The sequence below is a fragment of the Microcaecilia unicolor genome, chromosome 6, assembly GCF_901765095.1.
Source record: "Microcaecilia unicolor chromosome 6, aMicUni1.1, whole genome shotgun sequence".
Taxonomy (NCBI): Eukaryota; Metazoa; Chordata; class Amphibia; order Gymnophiona; family Siphonopidae; genus Microcaecilia; species Microcaecilia unicolor.
In genome coordinates this window covers 55470258-55489451 of record NC_044036.1, presented here as the reverse complement: position 1 = coordinate 55489451, position 19194 = coordinate 55470258, and the positions used below count along the sequence as shown (strand labels likewise).

General features: G+C 43.2%; 1 protein-coding gene across 2 annotated transcripts in view; it reads right to left on the bottom strand.

The window, feature by feature from the left end:
* Positions 1-2747: 2747 nt before the first annotated feature.
* Positions 2748-19194, bottom strand: part of PTGFR (prostaglandin F receptor) — a 48525-nt gene continuing 32078 nt past the window's right edge. For both annotated transcript variants that reach the window (XM_030208038.1, XM_030208040.1), the window contains exon 3: positions 2748-3897. In XM_030208038.1, coding sequence (XP_030063898.1) covers positions 3631-3897 — 267 coding nt within the window. In that variant the 3' untranslated portion in view covers positions 2748-3630. The remainder of the gene's footprint in view (positions 3898-19194) is intronic.

The window sequence follows — 19194 nt, the reverse complement described above, 5'->3', positions numbered from 1 at the left end:
TGAGATGGGGGCCATACTGGACTTAATGCTTACTAACAAGCAGGGTGTTTCTAATGTTATAGTAGATGATCTGGCATCCAGTGATCACCAAATGGTGTGGTTTAATATTAAGAAAGGTGTGGAGAGGGTTCATTTAAAAAAAATAAAAAAAAACTTTGTTCAGATAGGGGATTACTTTAATTCAAGGAATTGTCTGGATGGGAACATCTGGAAGAAGTTGGAAAGCAGTGGGCAAAACTGAAAGGAGCTATTGCAAGTGCAACAAACCTTTTTATAAGGAAAGTAAAAGTAAGAGGGAAATGAGGGTGCTTTGGTTCTCAAAAGTAGTAGCTGAAAGGGGAAGGAAACAGATTAGCCTTTATAAACTACAAGAGATCACAGAAAGAGAAAGATGGGCAACAATATCTGGAGAAGCTAGTAGAGCAGTCAGGAAAGCAAAGATGCAAACAGAAGAAAAATAGCCAAGAAATATTTAGATATCTTAGGGATAGGAAGAAGTGCAAAAGTGGTATTGCAAGACTAACGGTGAAGGGGAGGAATATGTAGAAGCTGATAAAGATAAGGCAGGACCGCAGAAGACAAACACAAATAGAAATGGAGGGGTAGTAATCCCTGAACGATTTTCAGATAACTATGTTCATGAGGAGATGGCTAAACTAAAAGATGGGAAAAGCGATGAGGCCAGATGGCATACAGCCGAGGGTACTGAAGGAATTTAGGGAAGTTCTAGCGGCTCTGCTGGCTGACCCTCTCAATGCTTCTCTAGAGTCTGGAGTGGTCCCAGAGGACTGGAGAAGAGCAGATGTGGTCCCTCTCCACAAAAGGAGAAGGAAGAGGCTGAGAACTACAGGCTAGTAAGTCTAACTTCCGTGGTAAGTAAATTAATGGAAATGCTTTTTAAAAACAGAGAATAGTAAAGTTTTTGGAATCCAGTGGATTACAGGACCCAAAGCAACATGGTTTCACTAGAGGTAGGTCTTGTCAGATAATTTCTTTTACTAGGTAACCAAAGAGTTGGATCGAGGGAGAGCTATTTATTAATTTATTTATATTCCAAACCAGCCAAAGTTGAGCGGGTTACAAACAGCATACACAATAATTAACCTATACAAAATTACTAGGCAAATCATTCCATTTCATTATTTATTTAGATACTAGTAACGAAGGCCCGTTTCAAATCGCAATGAAACGGGCGCTAGCAAGGCTCCCCTCCGTCCCTTTGTGTCTCCGGCCCCCCTGCAGCCTCCGTGTGAATGTGCTGTGACCCTGGCCCTTTTGGCACGCCCCCCAGCGTCCGTGACCGTTCTGTTCCTCCCGATGTGTGTGTTGCCAGTGCACCCCCTTCCACCCCCACCGATGTCACTGCCGGCACTCCCCCCCGCTCCGAAGGCCCCCCACCCCACTCACCTGCCGAAACAGATTTCTGCATCATGTGAATGCCCCTGCAGTAGGAACCGATAGAGTGTAACGTGTGCTCCGCCCTCAATGTCATCGCGTTTTGACGCGAGGGCGGAGCAGAGCTACAGTGCAGTACAACGTTGGAGCTGAGAATGTGCTCCGCCCTCAACGTCATAACGTTTGACGCGAGGGCAGGGCCCACAGACTGTGATTTTGTGTGGCTTCAGAGCTTCGAACTTACGAACCTGGCTTCAGTGACGTCAGTGCAAATAGAACGTTGAGGTTGAGTTTTATATATATAGATGGTGTATTCAGATTTTAGGAAAGCCTTTGACACAGTTCCACATAGATCACTAATAAATAAACTGAGTGCCCTCGGCATGGGTCATAAAGTGACCGACTGGATTAAGGAACTGGCTGAGTGGAAGGCGAGAGGGTAGTGGTAAATTGAGCTCATTCTAAGGAAAAGGGATGTTACCAGTGGTGTGCTGCAAGGTTCGGTTCTTTTTACCATTTTTGTAAGCAATATTGCTGAAGGGTTATCTGGTAAGGTTTGACTCTTTGTGGATGATACCAAAATCAGCAATAGGGTAGATACCCCTAATGGTATGAATTACTTGAGGAAGCATTTAGCAAAGCTAGAGGAATGGTCTGGAATTTGGCAGCTAATATGTAATGCTAAAAAAATGAAGAGTCATGCATTTGTGCTGCAAAAACCCCAGGGAACAGTACAGGTTAGGGGGGGTAAAGAACTTTTATATATGAAAGAGGAGTGGGACTTGGGTGTAATCGTACTTGATGATCTTAAGGTCACCAAACATATAGAAGAGGCGGTGGCAAAAGCTAGAAGGATGCTTGAGTGCATAGGGAGAGGAATGACCAGTAAGAAAAAGGAGGTGATGATGCTCTTGTATAAGGCTCTGGTGAGAACTCATTTAAAATATTGTTTACAATTCTGGAGACTGCACCTTCAAGGAGATATAAACAGGATGGAGTCGGTCCAGAGGGCAGCTACTAAAATGGTCAGTGGTCTTCATCATAAAGCATATGGGGAAAGAGAAAGATCTCAGTATATATACTTTTTTTTGTTTGTTACATTTGTACCCCGCACTTTCCCACTCATGGCAGGCTCAATGTGGCTTACATGGGGCAATGGAGGGTTAAGTGACTTGCCCAGAGTCACAAGGAGTTGCCTGTGCCTGAAGTGGGAATTGAACTCAGTTCCTCAGGACTAAAGTCCACCACCCCAACCACTAGGCCACTCCTCCACAAAGAAAGGTGGGAGAGAAGAGATATGATAGACATTTAAATACCAATGTGGCATAAATGAACAGGAGGCTAGCCTCTTTCAATTGAAAGAAAGCTCTTGAACGAGGATACACAGGACGAAGGTGAAAGGGGATAGATTCAGAAGTATCCTGAGGAAATACTTCTTCATGGAAAGGGTGGTGAATTCATAGAATGGCCTCCCAGTGGAAGTGGTGCAGATGAAATCAGTATCGGAAGTCAAAAGAGCTTGGGACAAGTGCATAGGATATCTAGGAGTAAAAGGGAGAGGTAAATGGCATGGATGTGCAGACTGGATGGGCTATATGGTCTTAAACAAAGAAAAAAATGTCCCCCTACCAAATTATTGCCTCTTATTTCAAAATGGCAGAGTGTACAGTATGACTGGAGTCCATAATCCAAGGGAAGTACATATGTGAATACCAAATAAATGCACATAATTAGCACTTAACATTTCCAGATTAACACGTTAAGATTAAAAAGATGACATTTGTGCAGATATACCTAACAAAAATATTTGTTTATAATAGTCCTGATTATAGACAAATTAGTTGGTATTCAGAAGGATTACTACACGGATTTGCTACATTAATATGAAATAAAATGTTCATATATACATATATGAATATACATTGGTTTATGCCACCTTTATACATAATATACAGCATATGTACATTTAAATATACATATAGCACATTAATATAGAACCCTATACTGGTTCTCAAAAACAGTCTGATTTTCCTGTCTGCCCGTCTCTTGAATGGCAGAAAAAGAAGGGGTTCTCTCATTATTCTGACCAAAATAAGCTCAGACAGTCTTAACAACTCAAATTACAAACCCAGCAGAATATAAATGGCAAACAAGTCCAATAGTAATATATCATATTAATTTCATAGTTTTTCCACATGTATTGGTGTCCTGGGTGATTTTAAGCGTGTGTACTTTTCACTTGCAATCTTGTGAGTCCGATACTGCTGCAACCTTCAGAGAGTTTTTGAGAGAGCTGAGCTCCCAGGTATGCAAGTTAATGACCTGGGCACCACAACACCTTCTGGCGAGCTTATACAGTTTTCTAAGCACTGCTTTCCTAAGAAGAATATATACCCAGGGATCTAAAATTTGATTCCATGTTGCCATTCGCAGAGAATATAGTATAGATTTACAGGTTTCAAATGAGTCATCTCCATTTATTCCAATATTAGCCATTGTGACCTATAACAGGGGGAAAAAAAAGACATCTTTTAAACATTATTCAAAGACAGATAACTAAAACCTACACAAACCATGCTTCTTAATACTTATTTACTCCTATGATCCTTTACGCCTCCTTATTTGTAGTTCTGATTTACACACACAGACTTTACTCTGCATCACCTTTTATCAATATTCAAAAAAAAATTGAGGACAATAAGTTTATTTTCCCCAAACTATAGAGAGAAATTTTTCTAAGCTATGCATCTATAAAGGCAGAACACGCTGCAAGTTGTGAGGCTAAGTTTAAAGTTGGAAAACAAAAGTCCTGTTAAGTCCACTTCTTTGCACATCCTTCTTCTAAGCAGTCTGCCCTTCTGGGGCCCTAATGCTCAAAGATCTGGTACTGAAGCAAACAGCACCGGCCCCATAGCGCAGGAACAGCACAGAGACGTAGCCCTCAAATGCTCAATGGCATTCAAATTATATGCACGCTCTAAAAGCGAAAGCAAGTGGAAGGAATGTGCTTGGCACACGCACAGACAAGTTTCACAGTAAGCACAGCTCTTGTGTACGTACGCCAGCAAAACCCCAAAAGTGAAGAACACATTGGTGCCACTCTTCTGTGCCTTTAAATATAAGCTTTTCAATATTTTTTTTTTCACTTGAACAGCTTATATTTAAATTGCAGAAAACAGGTGCCAATTTGAGTTTTCAATTTCAGGTTTGCTCAGACTGGCACACATTTATTTTTCAGTACTGGCGCTTAAAGGCTTGCACGGGGTTCCTTCTGCAACAAAATCAAAAATGGCAGATTTTAAAAAGAGAATCATAAGAAATCCTTTCTTCAAACCCTCTCCCCCCCCCCACCCCCACCCCCACCAATGCCAGCTCTGAGCTGACGATATTTTTCCAACAATAAGATCAAGGTTTGCTTGTGTGCTGTCCTCTGAGCACTGGGAGGGAATATTGAATGACCTCATTTACATCCATTTGAGTACATTTAAATACAATTTGCAGCCATCTCCAGCACACATGCTGTTTCCTGCGCTACAGCCCTCTTCATGGGTTAGTGCCAGCGCTATTCAGCTCTAACGCTGACATTAGGTTCTCAACATCAGGACCTGGGAAACTGCAGAAAATGAAATCCTTTTGCAAAACATCTGTGTTATTTAAAAACTGAGCAAGCAAACTGATTTGTGTCCACCCCATTCACACAATTTTGGAAGTTTCTTATATTTGGCCCTAGAAATGAGACATGCCCTGTGTTGCTGAATCTAGCTGCATCTGCATTTAAATTAAGAGGTTTGTGTTTTTATCCATTCACTCCTAAGATTACAGAATGTCAAATCGGTGGCTACTTGAGAAAGAGTGATAATGCATACAGCATTTAAAGGTTGCATGATGATCAATTGGGGGGGGCATGGTTGATTTTCTTTAAAATTGGTTGCAATTCAACCAGATTCAAGATTTAGAAAATTTTCTAGAAGAAAATATCTGGGGAAATAAATCCTCTCAAATTTAAGAGAAATGCCTTACAGACCCCGCATACATAAATAAATCCAAAAAAGCAAATAAATGCTGAACACTTGGAATTCAATAAATTCTAAGCACTACTACTGAGCACTACTACTACTACTACTTATTTCTAAAGCGCTACTAGACATACGCAGCGCTGTACACTTGAACATGAAGAGACAGTCCCTGCTCGACAGAGCTTACAATCTAATTAGGACAGACAAACAGGACAAATAAGAGATAAGGGAATATTAAAGTGAGGCTAAAATAAGGGTTCTGTTGTCTTGAACTAAAGGGCAGGAAGATAAAAAAAAAATCATTGCCCATGCTCATGTCACCACTTTGCATCATTTATTTATACTCAAGTAGTACACTGTCAGCTCTTGGAAGTAATAGGAGCTACACAAGGGTCATCAGGCTCCTCTGAACTTATTTATTTGTTGCATTTGTATCCCACATTTTCCCACCTATATACAGGCTCAATGTGGCTTACATTATGCCGTAATAGCAATCGCCATTGTCGAATTGAGAAGTACAGAGTGGTATTGCATTAAAGTTCATAAGTGACAGAGTAATTTAAGCAGTCAGGTATAGAGAGTTCATTTCCGGAATGAGAAATAAAGTGGTATTGCGTTAAAGTTCAGTGGTGACAAAGTAAGTTAAGCAATCAAGTATAGAGGGTTCGGTTTTGTCCAGTTCTGGTATAAGTTTCGTTATCTGCCCTGGGGTAGAAGTGTGTGTGTATGTATGTATATATGTGAAATTTTGGTTATCATGTCCCCCCTCAAATAAATTTTCATGCCCCTAGGCCATCCTCCCCAACCAAGACACTGATGATTTCAATCCCAGCACCATTGTCCTGTAAAGACACATCACTGGACATCAGAATTTTAAATATTAAACTTTGTTTTGTGTGTCTGTTAGACTCTATTATTTTGCTCTGACTATAAATGCTGTTTGCTGCTTCCCCCCCCCCCCCCCCCCCCACCACCACCCACACACACACCCATAAACTGTCACCCTAAATGACTGCCTAGTATTGCCTAATGGATAGGCCTGCCCTGGCTCAGAAGTGAATAAAAGGGATGTATACATTTGGGTGAACAAATGTTTGCTGGTATATCTGTGAGATGACAGGAGGGTATTAATGGACCACTCATGCCATTCTTGCTCCTTTGTGCTCTGAAGATTATTTTTCAGCTTGTGTTGAGTATATCCTTATTCTGCAAATATGGCTCTTCATAGCAGTTGCTAAGTAAATAAGTATATAAGCACTGATGTACTGGGACAGACTGAAGGTTCATCAAGCCCAGTATCCTGTTTCCAGGACTGGCCAATCTAGGTCACAAGCACCTGGCGGGATCCCAATACAGTAAGTTGATTCCATGATGCTTATCCCAGGAATAAACAGTGCTATTCAAGTTTTGCCATCCAGCTGACAAATAAACTGGGGCAAACTGAGCCCAAAATTCATAGATTTTTCAAGGTGGTTTTCTGCTTTGTAAAGACAGCAATAAATCAACTCTAGTAAATCATTTGATTACAAAACGCTGCTTATAGAAATGTAATAAGAATAATAGCAGCAGAAAATGATATGTTTTCCAAGCTGAAAACACTTCATGGATTCTCCTTGTATTTGCAAATCAACAGGTTTGCGTGTATGAAAAGTGTCTTGGACAGCACATATTAAGGGTGGGCTGGTAACCTCAGCAATGATACTGCATGACGCCTTATGGGAGATAAGAGTTCAGCTCCCAAGCCTAGTTTCTACTCCAGGGGTCAGCTTGGATAGGGGATTCTGTAAAGTGTGAATAGCATTGTTTTAAATGCTTATTACATACAGGCTCAAACTGCTTAATCTAAAAAAGATAAAATAAAACCCTGAATCATCTCTCTAAAATGTTTGTAAACTATGTTCAAAACACCACAGGTTTAAGGGAAATAACTGAAAACCCTCTACCTGTGTGCTTGTTTCGTTTACCATTTGGTGGGTGGGGAAGATTTATTTTTTCTGTGCTGCTCTATACGGGCCTTTGTTGTTTCCTATATCTATATAGATATATCTTCAAAGGATTAAGCACCTTTTTTGTAGATAAATATGGAGCAAACAGTCCCAAGTTGGTCACATCCTGGTAAGTGTGAAAACAGGAGAGTACATTTGAATGCATAGAATGTTGTTGAAGCAGCATATTTGGAAACCAGAAATATGCATTCAATGTTCAATAAATCAAACATAGCAGTGAAGTTTGATCATGTGGTGTTTTAAGCAGTGCTTTCTTCTTAGGAAAAAAAAGGTGCCAGAGCCAGCTCCTTTTTTTTTTCAGCTGAAATAGCATATGCAGGCATGTGATCCAGAATAGCTCTACCTTGCAGGCTAGGAGTTTAAAGTGAGAAATGTAAGAGGGTGGATAGGGCATTTTTGGATGGCAGGAAAAAAGATTCCGGTACTCCATACGGCTGCATACCAGCTGAAAAAAAAGCCCTGGGTTTCAAGTGGGCTTAAAACTATGTACATGTCTTTGTTGTAAGGTGCTCTTTCTGCCGCTTTTGACACTGTCAATCATGATTTACTTCTCGCCACACTGGCCTCTTTTGGGTTCCAGGGCTCTGTGCTCTCCTGGTTCTCCTCCTATCTCTCCCACCGCACATTCAGAGTGCACTCTCATGGATCTTCCTCCACTCCCATCCCACTATCTGTTGGAGTTCCCCAGGGATCTGTTCTTGGACCCCTTCTCTTCTCTATCTACACCTCTTCCCTAGGCTCACTGATCTCATCTCATGGCTTCCAGTATCATCTTTACGCTGATGACACCCAGCTCTATCTCTCCACACCAGACATCACCGCAGAGACCCAGGCCAAGGTATCGGCCTGCCTATCCGACATTGCTGCCTGGATGTCAAACCGCCACCTGAAGCTGAACATGTCCAAGACCGAGCTCCTCGTCTTTCCACCTAAGCCCACTTCTCCTCTTCCCCCACTCTCTATCTCAGTTGATGGCACCCTCATCCTCCCCGTCTCATCTGCCCGCAACCTCGGGGTCATCTTCGACTCCTCCTTCTCCTTCTCTGCGCATATCCAGCAGACTGCCAAAACCTGTCGCTTCTTCCTTTTCAACATCAACAAAATTCGCCCTTTCCTCTCTGAGCACACCACCCGAACTCTCGTCCACGCTCTCATCTCGACTACTGCAACTTGCTCCTCACTGGCCTCCCACTCAGCCATCTATCCCCCCTTCAATCCATTCAGAACTCTGCCGCACGTCTCATATTCCGCCAGAACCGATATACTCATATCACCCCTCTCCTCAAGTCACTTCACTGGCTTCCGATCAGATACCGCATCCAATTCAAGCTTCTCCTCCTTACTTACAAATGCACTCACTCTGCTGCTCCACCCTACCTCTCTACCCTCATCTCCCCCTACGTTCCTGCCCGTAACCTCCGCTCACATGACAAATCCCTCCTCTCAGTACCCTTCTCCACCATTGCCAATTCCAGGCTCCGCTCATTTTCCCTTGCTTCACCCTATGCCTGGAACAGTCTTCCTGAATCCCTACGCCAAGCCCCCTCCCTACCCATCTTCAAATCCTTGCTTAAAGCTCACCTCTTCAATGCTGCATTCAGAACCTAACCTTTCGAACATATAGGTTGCCCCAATCTGTCTGACCTATATGATTAACTGTACATTTGTCTTTTTAGATTGTAAGCTCTTCGAGCAGGGACCGTCCTTCCATGTTAAACTGTACAGCGCTGCGTAACCCTAATAGCGCTTTAGAAATGTTAAGTAGTAGTAGTAGTATAGTGGTTCTCAACCCAGTACTTGAAGCATACCTAGCCTAGTTTTTGTTGGTATTTTTTTTTTTTTTATTATGAACAGATTATGTTTAAGTGGGGTATGCATTTTTAAAATATCTATCAGATCTCTGTTTTCCTGCCTTTCTTCCAAAGGAAGTGTGTAACTATAATTGAGCAAGAGGAAATGCTGGATAGGAAAGATAGGGATGCAAAAGAAAGATGGACGATGAACAAAAAGAAAAAATGTCATAAAGAACAGGAGACTCTGGAAAAGAGTTAAGAAAAAAGTTTTTTAAAAAGCACGAAAGAGACACTGGGACCAAAGCAATGCAGGGTTTTTCTGAATTTATTAATTGTAATACGTCAGCTTTGGGAAATGTGAGTCTCTGATATCTTGCATTTCAGTTTCTATTACTAAATAGGCCTGGAATGTGTTTGGTTTTTTTTCCAGGGTGTCTGGCGTTCTGAAGGGGTTCCTCCTCCTTCACACCCCCCCCCCCCCAGGATCTCCACTACCTTGGAAGAGATAGTGTTATAAAGGGTCCATTTAGTCCTAGCAATGCCACTGTTCCAAAGTATAACTAGACATCTTGCCACATGTGCCTTATGACAAAGACCACTGACAATTTTAATAGCCACTCTCTGGCCCAAACTCCATCCTGTTTATAGCTTCTTGAAGGTGTGGTCTCCAAACAAGGACTCACCAGAGACTTGTACAGAGGCACCATCACCATAAACACTCTACTCAAAAATCATTTCCTACCTCAAAGCCTGAGGAAATCTATTAATGCACAGTACTCATTCACTAACAGCGTGCCAAATCCTCAGTGATTGTTCTTGTGGTCAATTAGTGAATTCTGCCTTATTTGTATATGTAATAGTATCCACTAGTCTGTGACTGAGCAGTGTAACAAGTTTAAGGAAGCAAGGGTCATTTATTAGCAGCATAATGTATAATATAAAAATAAAAAGACTACCTGTAAATGTTCAAAAAACATTATAATGAAGTCATACTGTATGTTATTTTAAAAAAACACACACACACACACACATACACCAGAACCCTAAGGGGCATTTTTACCAAACAGTGGTAAAAGTGGCTTTAGCACATCGTTACGTAGGTCATTCCAGCACGCTTAGGCCATTTTTACCACTGAGGTAAAATGGCTGATTTTTTCTATTTTTCTGAATAACAGCCACGTGTTAATTTTCCCATTAGTGTGTGTGAGCCCCTACTGCCACCCATTATATAGGTGGTAAGGGTGAACGTATCGGTTAGCATGAGGCAATGTAGCTGTACGATTGTACACAAAATTATCCATGCAGACGCCCCGATCTACATGCTGAACCTAGTGGACCTACCTCTCAGAAACGCCACAAGAGCATCCCGCAAAATTATCAATTTGAACTTCGCCAGCTGTAAAGGACTAAAATACAAGCTGATGCATGCCACTACCTTCTCCTACACGAGCATGCAAATATGGAATGCTCTACCCCCAGACCTGAAATCAACTGTCGAAACAAATAACTTTCGCAAATCTCTAAAGACACACTTCTTCAACAAGGCCTACAACGAGAACCAACAGCTTCACTAACTCACTTTCCCAACCCAACCAGTTATGAAAATCCACTTCTACTATCACCCGCCCAATCACTTCCTCTTTCGTCCCTACTTAATCTCTACACACACTACTAACTGTATCTGATATTCTGGAATGACAATGTCATAACAAAACTATGTAAGCCGCATTGAGCCTGCAAATGGGTGGGATAATGTGGGATACAAATGCAATAAATAATAATAATAATTAGCACTAGGCTTCTCCTCTGACCTGCTTGATGCTTTGTTCAGAATGGCCATAATACCTTGCACATGACCTAGAGCCTGATTTTCCTTTCAGTTTCACTTTCATGGAAGAGGGAAGAGGACAACAACCACTGGAGGATTAAGGAAGAGTCTTACTTTAATCCCTTCAGTGATCAGCTGCTCAATTCGAGCACTTTGTAACTTGGACATGACTGAAAGCAGATCTAGATAAAAAAAACACAGCTGGTAAAAAGGGCAGTCTCGCTTTATCTACAGGAAATGGCCGGGCGTCAAGTAAAGCACTTGCCGCACGGCCATGGGGGTGGCGGTAAGGGCTCGCTCATACACAGCGCCTTATATACTCTGGTCTTGACTGGTTCCTTGACAACCTCCTTCCTATGCTATGTTTTTCAGAATTCTTTTATGCATAAACATTCTTCAAAATGATACTGTCATCAAATTATTATTATACTCATCTTTAGAATGTACTCTCTGATCTAGTCGGCTTAAGGGGGATTCTTATCTGACACGGCACATGTTTCACTAAATCACTTTTTCAAGGAAGTCCCCTAATGTTAGCCTCCGCTCATCCTGCTGACAGTCGCCAAACATGGACGTTTGTGGATGCCTTTGATGTGTACTAGACATCGAGATATTTTACAACATGGACATTCCTATGCTGCCACAATAATGTCCATGCCCCTTGTTTGAAACATCCAAAACTATGAACAGGAAAAGTTTGTAAAGTGGATGTTCATGCTGGACATCACTAGCTAGGACACTGAAGCTTCCCGAAAGCATAACAGAATCGTGGAGAATGAAGGAGTTATGATCACATGGGATATCCCCATTCCAACTGATAAAAAAGTTGAGTACCATAAAACCAGACAGTGATGAAAGAGAAAAAACACCAGAATGGCATTGATCATAGCACTGTCAGTCCCAAGTATTTACTCTGGGGTCCTTTTACTAAGCAACAGTAAAAAGTGGCCTACGAGTAGTGCGGGCGTGTGTTTTGGGTGTGTGTTTTGAGCGCGTACTGGGCCATTTTTTTTACCACGGCTGGGAAAAAGGGCTTATTTTAATGGGCGTGCACCGAAATTAGAACTAGCGCAGCCTATTTACAGCCTGAGCCCTTACCGCCACCTGTTGACCTAGAGTTAAGGGCTCACACACTACCTCTGCAGTAACCATGCAGCGTGCAACAACTGCTGATTAGCGACAGGAACGCCCCCTGTGGTAGAAAATAGAAATGTATTCTATCATGGGATTCAGCATGCGCCAAACTCAGAATTACTGCCGGGCGCATGCGCTAACTCGGCAGTAGTGCTGATTTGGTGCCCACTAGCCATGAATTAGCCCTCCCGTGCCTTAGTAAAAGGGCCCCTTTGTGAATTGTGTAGCGAGAGAAAAGATCTTCAAGTACAAAGAAATATAGTCTACAACCAAGAAACTGACAGGAGGATACAGAAATATTTCCCATTGTTTTGGGAGTCACAGGCCTGACTGAAAAGAATTTCTAAGCACACCTGGATAAATTGCCTTTATATGTAACATCTTCTGAACTCCAGAAGGAAGATCTCTTTGGCACAATGGAAGTACCACAACAAGTTTAGAAATAAATTTGAGACTGAAATCACACTCCACATACCCTGGCTTAGGAGAGAGGTTTATTCCTGTCTTGGTATGTGAAAAAGCTATCCCATTTGAAGACGATGATCCAGAAAGAAACTGTTCCTCTTATATGCCAAGAACAGTATATATATGCCAAGGTCATCTCTGCGTACTTCTGTCATTCCTATTAGGACTCAAAGTTATTTCAAACGTCTGAAAATAACTAGTTAATATTAAACAACCGCAGTGAGCCTCTCCTTATGATTCTTGCTATAATTTTTGGGAGATCTCAGCCCCAGTCACTAGAAGACTATCCTGGCTACTTTACAAAAAGTGCTTCTCTGCCAACCTTCTCCCTCTCACCTCCCCCAAGCATATCCTTCTAAAAACCTGTTTTCCAGTTGATATTTAAATTCCCTCAAGGAAACGCCTTAAGAAAGCACAGCCTTAAAGCTCAACCATTTCTGATCCAAGCATGAAGTAAAAGAGAGATATTCTAGCTCAAGGGAAAGTTAGGATTGAGGAAATGCTGAATACCGCCCTTAATCACATAAGAGAGATAGCCAGCTGTATAAACCTGGATATTCAACGCCAATGCCCAGACGTGGCTAGACTGAATATCTGGAAATAATGCTGGCACCGGCTAAAAAAGAAAAAAAAATGCTCACTGCTGCTGGCTGAATAAGTTTACAGAATAGCACCTAAATGCAGTTACGGGTATAACTGCAAACTGGTACCAACTAACACCACTTAAGGGTCATATATTGACAGTTAAAGCCAATTAGCACCCACTTTAATGCCAGGCGCTATGTTATTAACTTGCACGTCCAATTTTGCATACTGACCACAAAACTGTGCACCCAAGTTTATAAAATTAGGGGGAATATTCTTAGTTATAAAAATAAAGTGAAGTGAAAGCCAGAGATCAACTGAGATCTATAGCATTATAATGGAAGTACACTGGTTCTTCTGCGCTACCATATTCTATATTTTGATCTTCACTGCAAAGGATGTTGTTGAGGCACCTATGCCAGAACCACTCTTATTACAATTCAAAGAACTGTAAAAAAATGGTGTGAAATCTAGAAGATGTCATAGGGCAAACTGGCAATCTATAAAAGTAGCAAACTCCCTGGAACCTGATGGTATTCACCCCAGAATTCTAAAGGAACAAACTGCAGATCTGCTACTGACTATCTTTAATAACTTATCATACAAATAGGCCACTGTACCTGTGAAATGGCTCCAAGAATGTTACGGACCAAATGGCCTGATCCTATTATCATCATCATCATCATTATGACATTTATATCCCACATTATCCCAAACGTAGGTTCAAGTTCAATGTGGCTTACATACTGTAGTTAAAAATATAGAGTAATGATTACAATATAGAAAATAATATTGTACAGTGACAGAGTAATATGGACGATTTGTAGGAATTGATATAATTGCTAAGTGAACCTCTAAATTTGTAACTGAGTCACAATAGAATAAGAAAGTTGAATTTTACTGTTTATTATAGTAAAATCTAGTGAGATGGATTTTGAGATGAATTTCAAAAGAAATTGGGTTTCAATAATTTACAGAATTGTAGGTAATCTTAATGAGATCTAATAAATTTAGGAATAGAGTTCCAACATTTGGTTCCAATATAAGTGACCTCAGTAGAAAGAACAGATTTGTATGTTACATTTTTGAAATTGTGAAATCCTGGATAAAACTGTTACTCACTGATCATATGGATATACATGGCTCAATGGGGAATAGCCAGAATGCATTTTACAAGGAGAAATTAGACTTTACCTGCTAATTTGCTTTCCTTTAGTCTCTCTGGACCGGCCCAGAGCTCGACTGATGGGTTGTGCACGCCTTCCAGCAGGTGGAGACTGAGAATTCGGACTCATCCCAGTGAGCCAATAAGAGCCCTTGCCAGAGAGAGAAGAATCCAGTATACAGTAGCAAAGCAGAACATAATGGCAACACACAAGCTGCACACCTGGCAACCTATGCAGCCAAAAATAGATGAAGTGTCATGCTCTCGGTATGCTTAAGAAAAAACCTAATTAAAACATTTTTTTAAACTATTGAAACAACCAAACTGTAACTAACATCTCATCTGTAACCAACATCTCATGTCACCTAGAAACACGAAAATGCACTAAAAAAGGGCGGGACCTGGGCAGGTCCAGAGGGACTAAAGGAAAGCAAATTAGCAGGTAAGGTCTAATTTCTCCTTCCTTAGCGTCCCTCCAGACCGGCCCAGAGCTTGACTGATGGGAAGTAACAAAGCAGTGAAGTCAAGGGCAGGAATCTAGCAGCCCTGCTGTGAGAACCTGTGCTCCAAACACGGTATCCTGACGGCCTTGTACATCTAATCTGTAATGCTTGGAGAAAGAATGCAGTGAAGACCAAGTTGCTGCTCTGCAAATTTCCATGGGAGAAACTAAACTCTGCTCGGCCCAGGAGGCCGCCTGCCCCCTAATGAAATGTGCTTTAACCCCCACAGGAGCTGGTTTACCTGCCAACAGATAAGCAGAGGAAATTGCCTCTTTGAGCCACCAAGAAATAGTGGGCTTAGACGCAGCCAGGCCTTTTCGGACTCCTCCAATGAGTACAAACAATTGCTCCATCCGCCGAAACTCCTCTGTACTCGTCAAATAAAATCTGAGAGCTCTTCGGACATCTAAACATTTGAGGCAACACTGCTCTTCCGAACCCGCCGAGGAACCGAGGATGGGCAAAATGACAGACAGAGACGTGAAACCTCGACAAAACCTTAGGAATAAAAGGCGGAACTGGCCTCAAGACCACCCAGTTCTTAGCAAACTCCAGAAATGGTGGTCGACACGAGAGCACTTGTAATTCCGAGACTCTTCTAGCCGAGGCGATAGCCACCAGGAAAACTACCTTAAGCGTCAAATCTTTCAGAGTACACGATGCTAGAGGCTCAAAAGGAGAACGGACCAAAACTGAGAGAACCAAATTCAGCTCCCACAAGGAAAAGAAAATGTGCGACAAGGGCGAAGACCTGCGCCCTTTAAAAAAATGAACCAGATCTGGATGGGACGCTAGGGACTTATCCTGAATCCCACCCCTGAAACAAAACAAAGCAGCCACTTGGACCTTGAGGGAGGACAGGGCCAAACCTTTTTCGAAACCCCGCTGTAAAAAATGCAACATTTGCGTCACTGAGGCCTGCAAGGGAGGAATCCCGAACTCCTCGCACCATGTTTCGAAAACTCTCCATGTTCTGATATAATTAAGAGACGTGGAGCGACGCCAAGATCTAAGCATGGTAGAAACTACTCCTGCCAAACAACCTCTCTTAGTCAATCTCGCCCGCTCAACAACCAAGCCGTAAGACAAAATCAAACTGGGTCCGGATGACATACCGGCCCCTGAACTAGCACCCCAGGATGATCCAACAACCTGACAGGAGATTCAATGAGAGGATTCTGAAGATCGGCTTACCAGGGTCGGCGAGGCCAATCCAGAGCTATCACACGATCACCAGGCCCCTGTGTTCCTCTATCTTTTGAATTAGCCAACCTAAGAGAGGCCACAGAGGACAGACATACAGCAGATCCCCTGACCACGGCTGGAGAACAGCATCGATCCCCTGAGCCTTTGCGTCCCTCCAGCGACTGAAGTATTTCAGTACCTTCGCACTGGACACTGAGGTGAACAGATCCATGGTTGGAAGTCCCCAGCGACGACCTGATGAAATGTCTCATCGCTGAGGGACCACTCCCCCTAATCCAGAGTGGTACGACTTAGATAATCCGCCTGAACACTTTCCATTCCTGCCACATGAGCCACAGAAAGAGCTAAGAGATGACCTTCTACCCAGGACAGAAGCTGGGCTGCTTCTTGATCTAACTGAAGACTTCTTGTTCCCCCTTGGCGACTGACATATGCTACCGCTGTGGCATTGTCTGACAGGATGCATACTGAGCAACCCTCCAACAGAGGGCCGAAAGCTCGAAGTGCCAGACAAATTGCTCTTGTCTCTAACAGATTGATGGAGCTGGACGCTTCCTCCTGCGACCATAGACCCTGGGCAAACCGACCCAGGCAATGGGCACCCCAGCCCTTCAGACTGGCATCCGTGGTTACCATGATCCATTGGAGAGTATCCAAGGGCATTCCCTTGGTCAGGACGGATGTCCGGAGCCACCACAGGAGACTGTCTCTCTCCCGCACCGAGAGTGGGAGTCTCTTCCACAGGGCATCCCTCTGAGAGGACCACCTGGACAACAGGGATCTTTGAAGCACCTTTTCTGACCACCGGAAGCATGCTCTAGCCACCAAGGAACCACCGATAGCCGCCTGCACTGCTAAGGCGGAGACATCAAAACTACTTTTTAGTAACGGACTCCAGGCGACGATCCTGCGCATCTTTTGAGCACCGATCCCCCATCTACAGGCACTGTATGTCTCTTCACAACCGCATCTACTACAGGGGGGTTTTAAGAGTCCCTTGTCCGCTTCCGGCACCGGATAGAGACTGACCATGGATTTGGCCAGTCTAAAGACTGCATCTGGGGAATCCCACTGAGTCTGAACTACATCCCTGATATCCTGATGCATGGGAAAGGTCTTACCTGGCTTCCGAACAACCGGCCTTTTAACAAGAGATCCACCTTCCGAGGCTCAGAAGCTGGCAGCTCGTCCCCCTCAAAATACAGAGTAGAAGAGACCAGGGATATTAACTCCTGCAGGTCATCTTTATGAAAAATGCACAGCAGAGAGGGATCTTCCCCAGGGATAGCAACATCCATTTCAGAATCCAAATGTTCAGAGACCTTCTCCAAAGGATCCCCTTGAGAAAGGTCTTGGTCTGCAAGGCAGGGCATTTCCAAGTCTGGGTCAGACTCATAGTCCTCCTCCAGATGCCAGGACCTCCTTGGTCTTTTAGCCACCACTGCTTGATTAACCCCCAGAGGAGCAGCAGCAGAAGAGGAAAGGGGTGCTGACTTCTGCATTAAAAACGCCTTATACATCTGCAAGACAAACTCTGGAGGGAAACCCCCTCCAGATTTGTCAGATAAGGGAGTAGCACTGTTAGGCTGAGGCTGAACTGCAGGAGCCAGCTGCTCCACAAAGGGAGATAAGATGGCGGCACTTCCCGCCAAAACGGGAGCTGCTGGAGCATCAGCACAGACCCCCTGAGGTAGTCGAAGGAGAAGCAGAAGGCCCCAGTTCTGGAAACTCCAGAACCGTGCAAAACTTGCAGCGACCACTGGCTCCGACGCCGCAACACTGATAGACCACGCAGCGTTTCAATTTCTCTACCGTGCCGTGCTTTTTTTTAAACTTCCTCAGACTGGCCAACGGAAAGCCTAAAGGCACCACAAAGAAAAAGAAAAAAGGCGCGAAAAGGTGCTTTTTTTTTTTTAGTAAGACAACGGCTGTCTCTTCCAGAACCAGAAACTCTTCTCCTGAAGAGACTGGGTTCTACCGCCCCAGACCCAGGGCATTCACCACATACAGGGAGGAATTGAGGGGAGGGACCTGGCCTTCCAGGTGTAATACCCCCGAGGACCCAAAGAAGCCCCCATGGACCTCTTCCTCTTACCAAGGTTCCCAAAATTAGGTGCACAGACCAGACCCTTGTAAAAAAAAAAAATAATAATATTTTAATGAAAAATAAAAGGACAGAAAGAAAGGAGACTGATAGGGTTCACCACCTTCCGCCTGCTGGAGACTGAGAATACTGGATTCTTCTCTCTCTGGCAAGGGCTCTTATTGGCTCACTGGGATGAGTCAGAATTCTCAGTCTCCACCTGCTGGAAGGCGTGCACAACCCATCAGTCAAGCTCTGGGCCGGTCCGGAGGGACGCTAAGGAAAGGGAGGTTGTGCCTTACTATTCTATGAAAATTATTTGATAGAGCAATAAGCATTTAGATAAGGGTGAGCAGATTTGCTATAATGTATCTGGATTTTCAAAGACACTTGAAGTCCCTCTTGAGAGTTTGGGCAGGAAATTTTAAAAAGTTATAGGAGGTAATGTGTTGCAGTAGATTGGTAACTGGTTAAAGACAGGAGAGTAGGTTTAAATGGAAAAATGGTGTATAGTGATTTGTACTGGGTTCAATACAGCCTGCAAAAGAGATCAATGAGGAGCCCTTTTACTAAGGCTCATAGGCGCCTACATGTGTCCAACGTGCATCAATTTGGAACTACCACCCAGTTACCACATGCCCCGGGCGGTAATTCCATTTTTTACACGCGTCTAATATGCATGGCAGAAAAAAAATTTCTACTGCATGGCGCTAACCGGGCAGTAATTGGCAGTGTACACACGATGACGATTACCACCCAGTTAACGCGTGAGACATTACCACTATGTCAACGGGTGGTGGTAAGGTCCCAGACCCAAAATGGACGTGTGCCAATTTTTATTTTGCTGCACATTCCATTTTTGGCCAAAAAAGGCCTTTTTTTGCAGGCGCGCTGAAAAATGGACCTACGTGCCTACAACAGCGCAGGCCATGTTTTGGTGCACCTTAGTATAAGGGACCCCTGAGCGAATATCAAATTTTTAGATCACACAAAATTATTCAGAAATAAGACACAA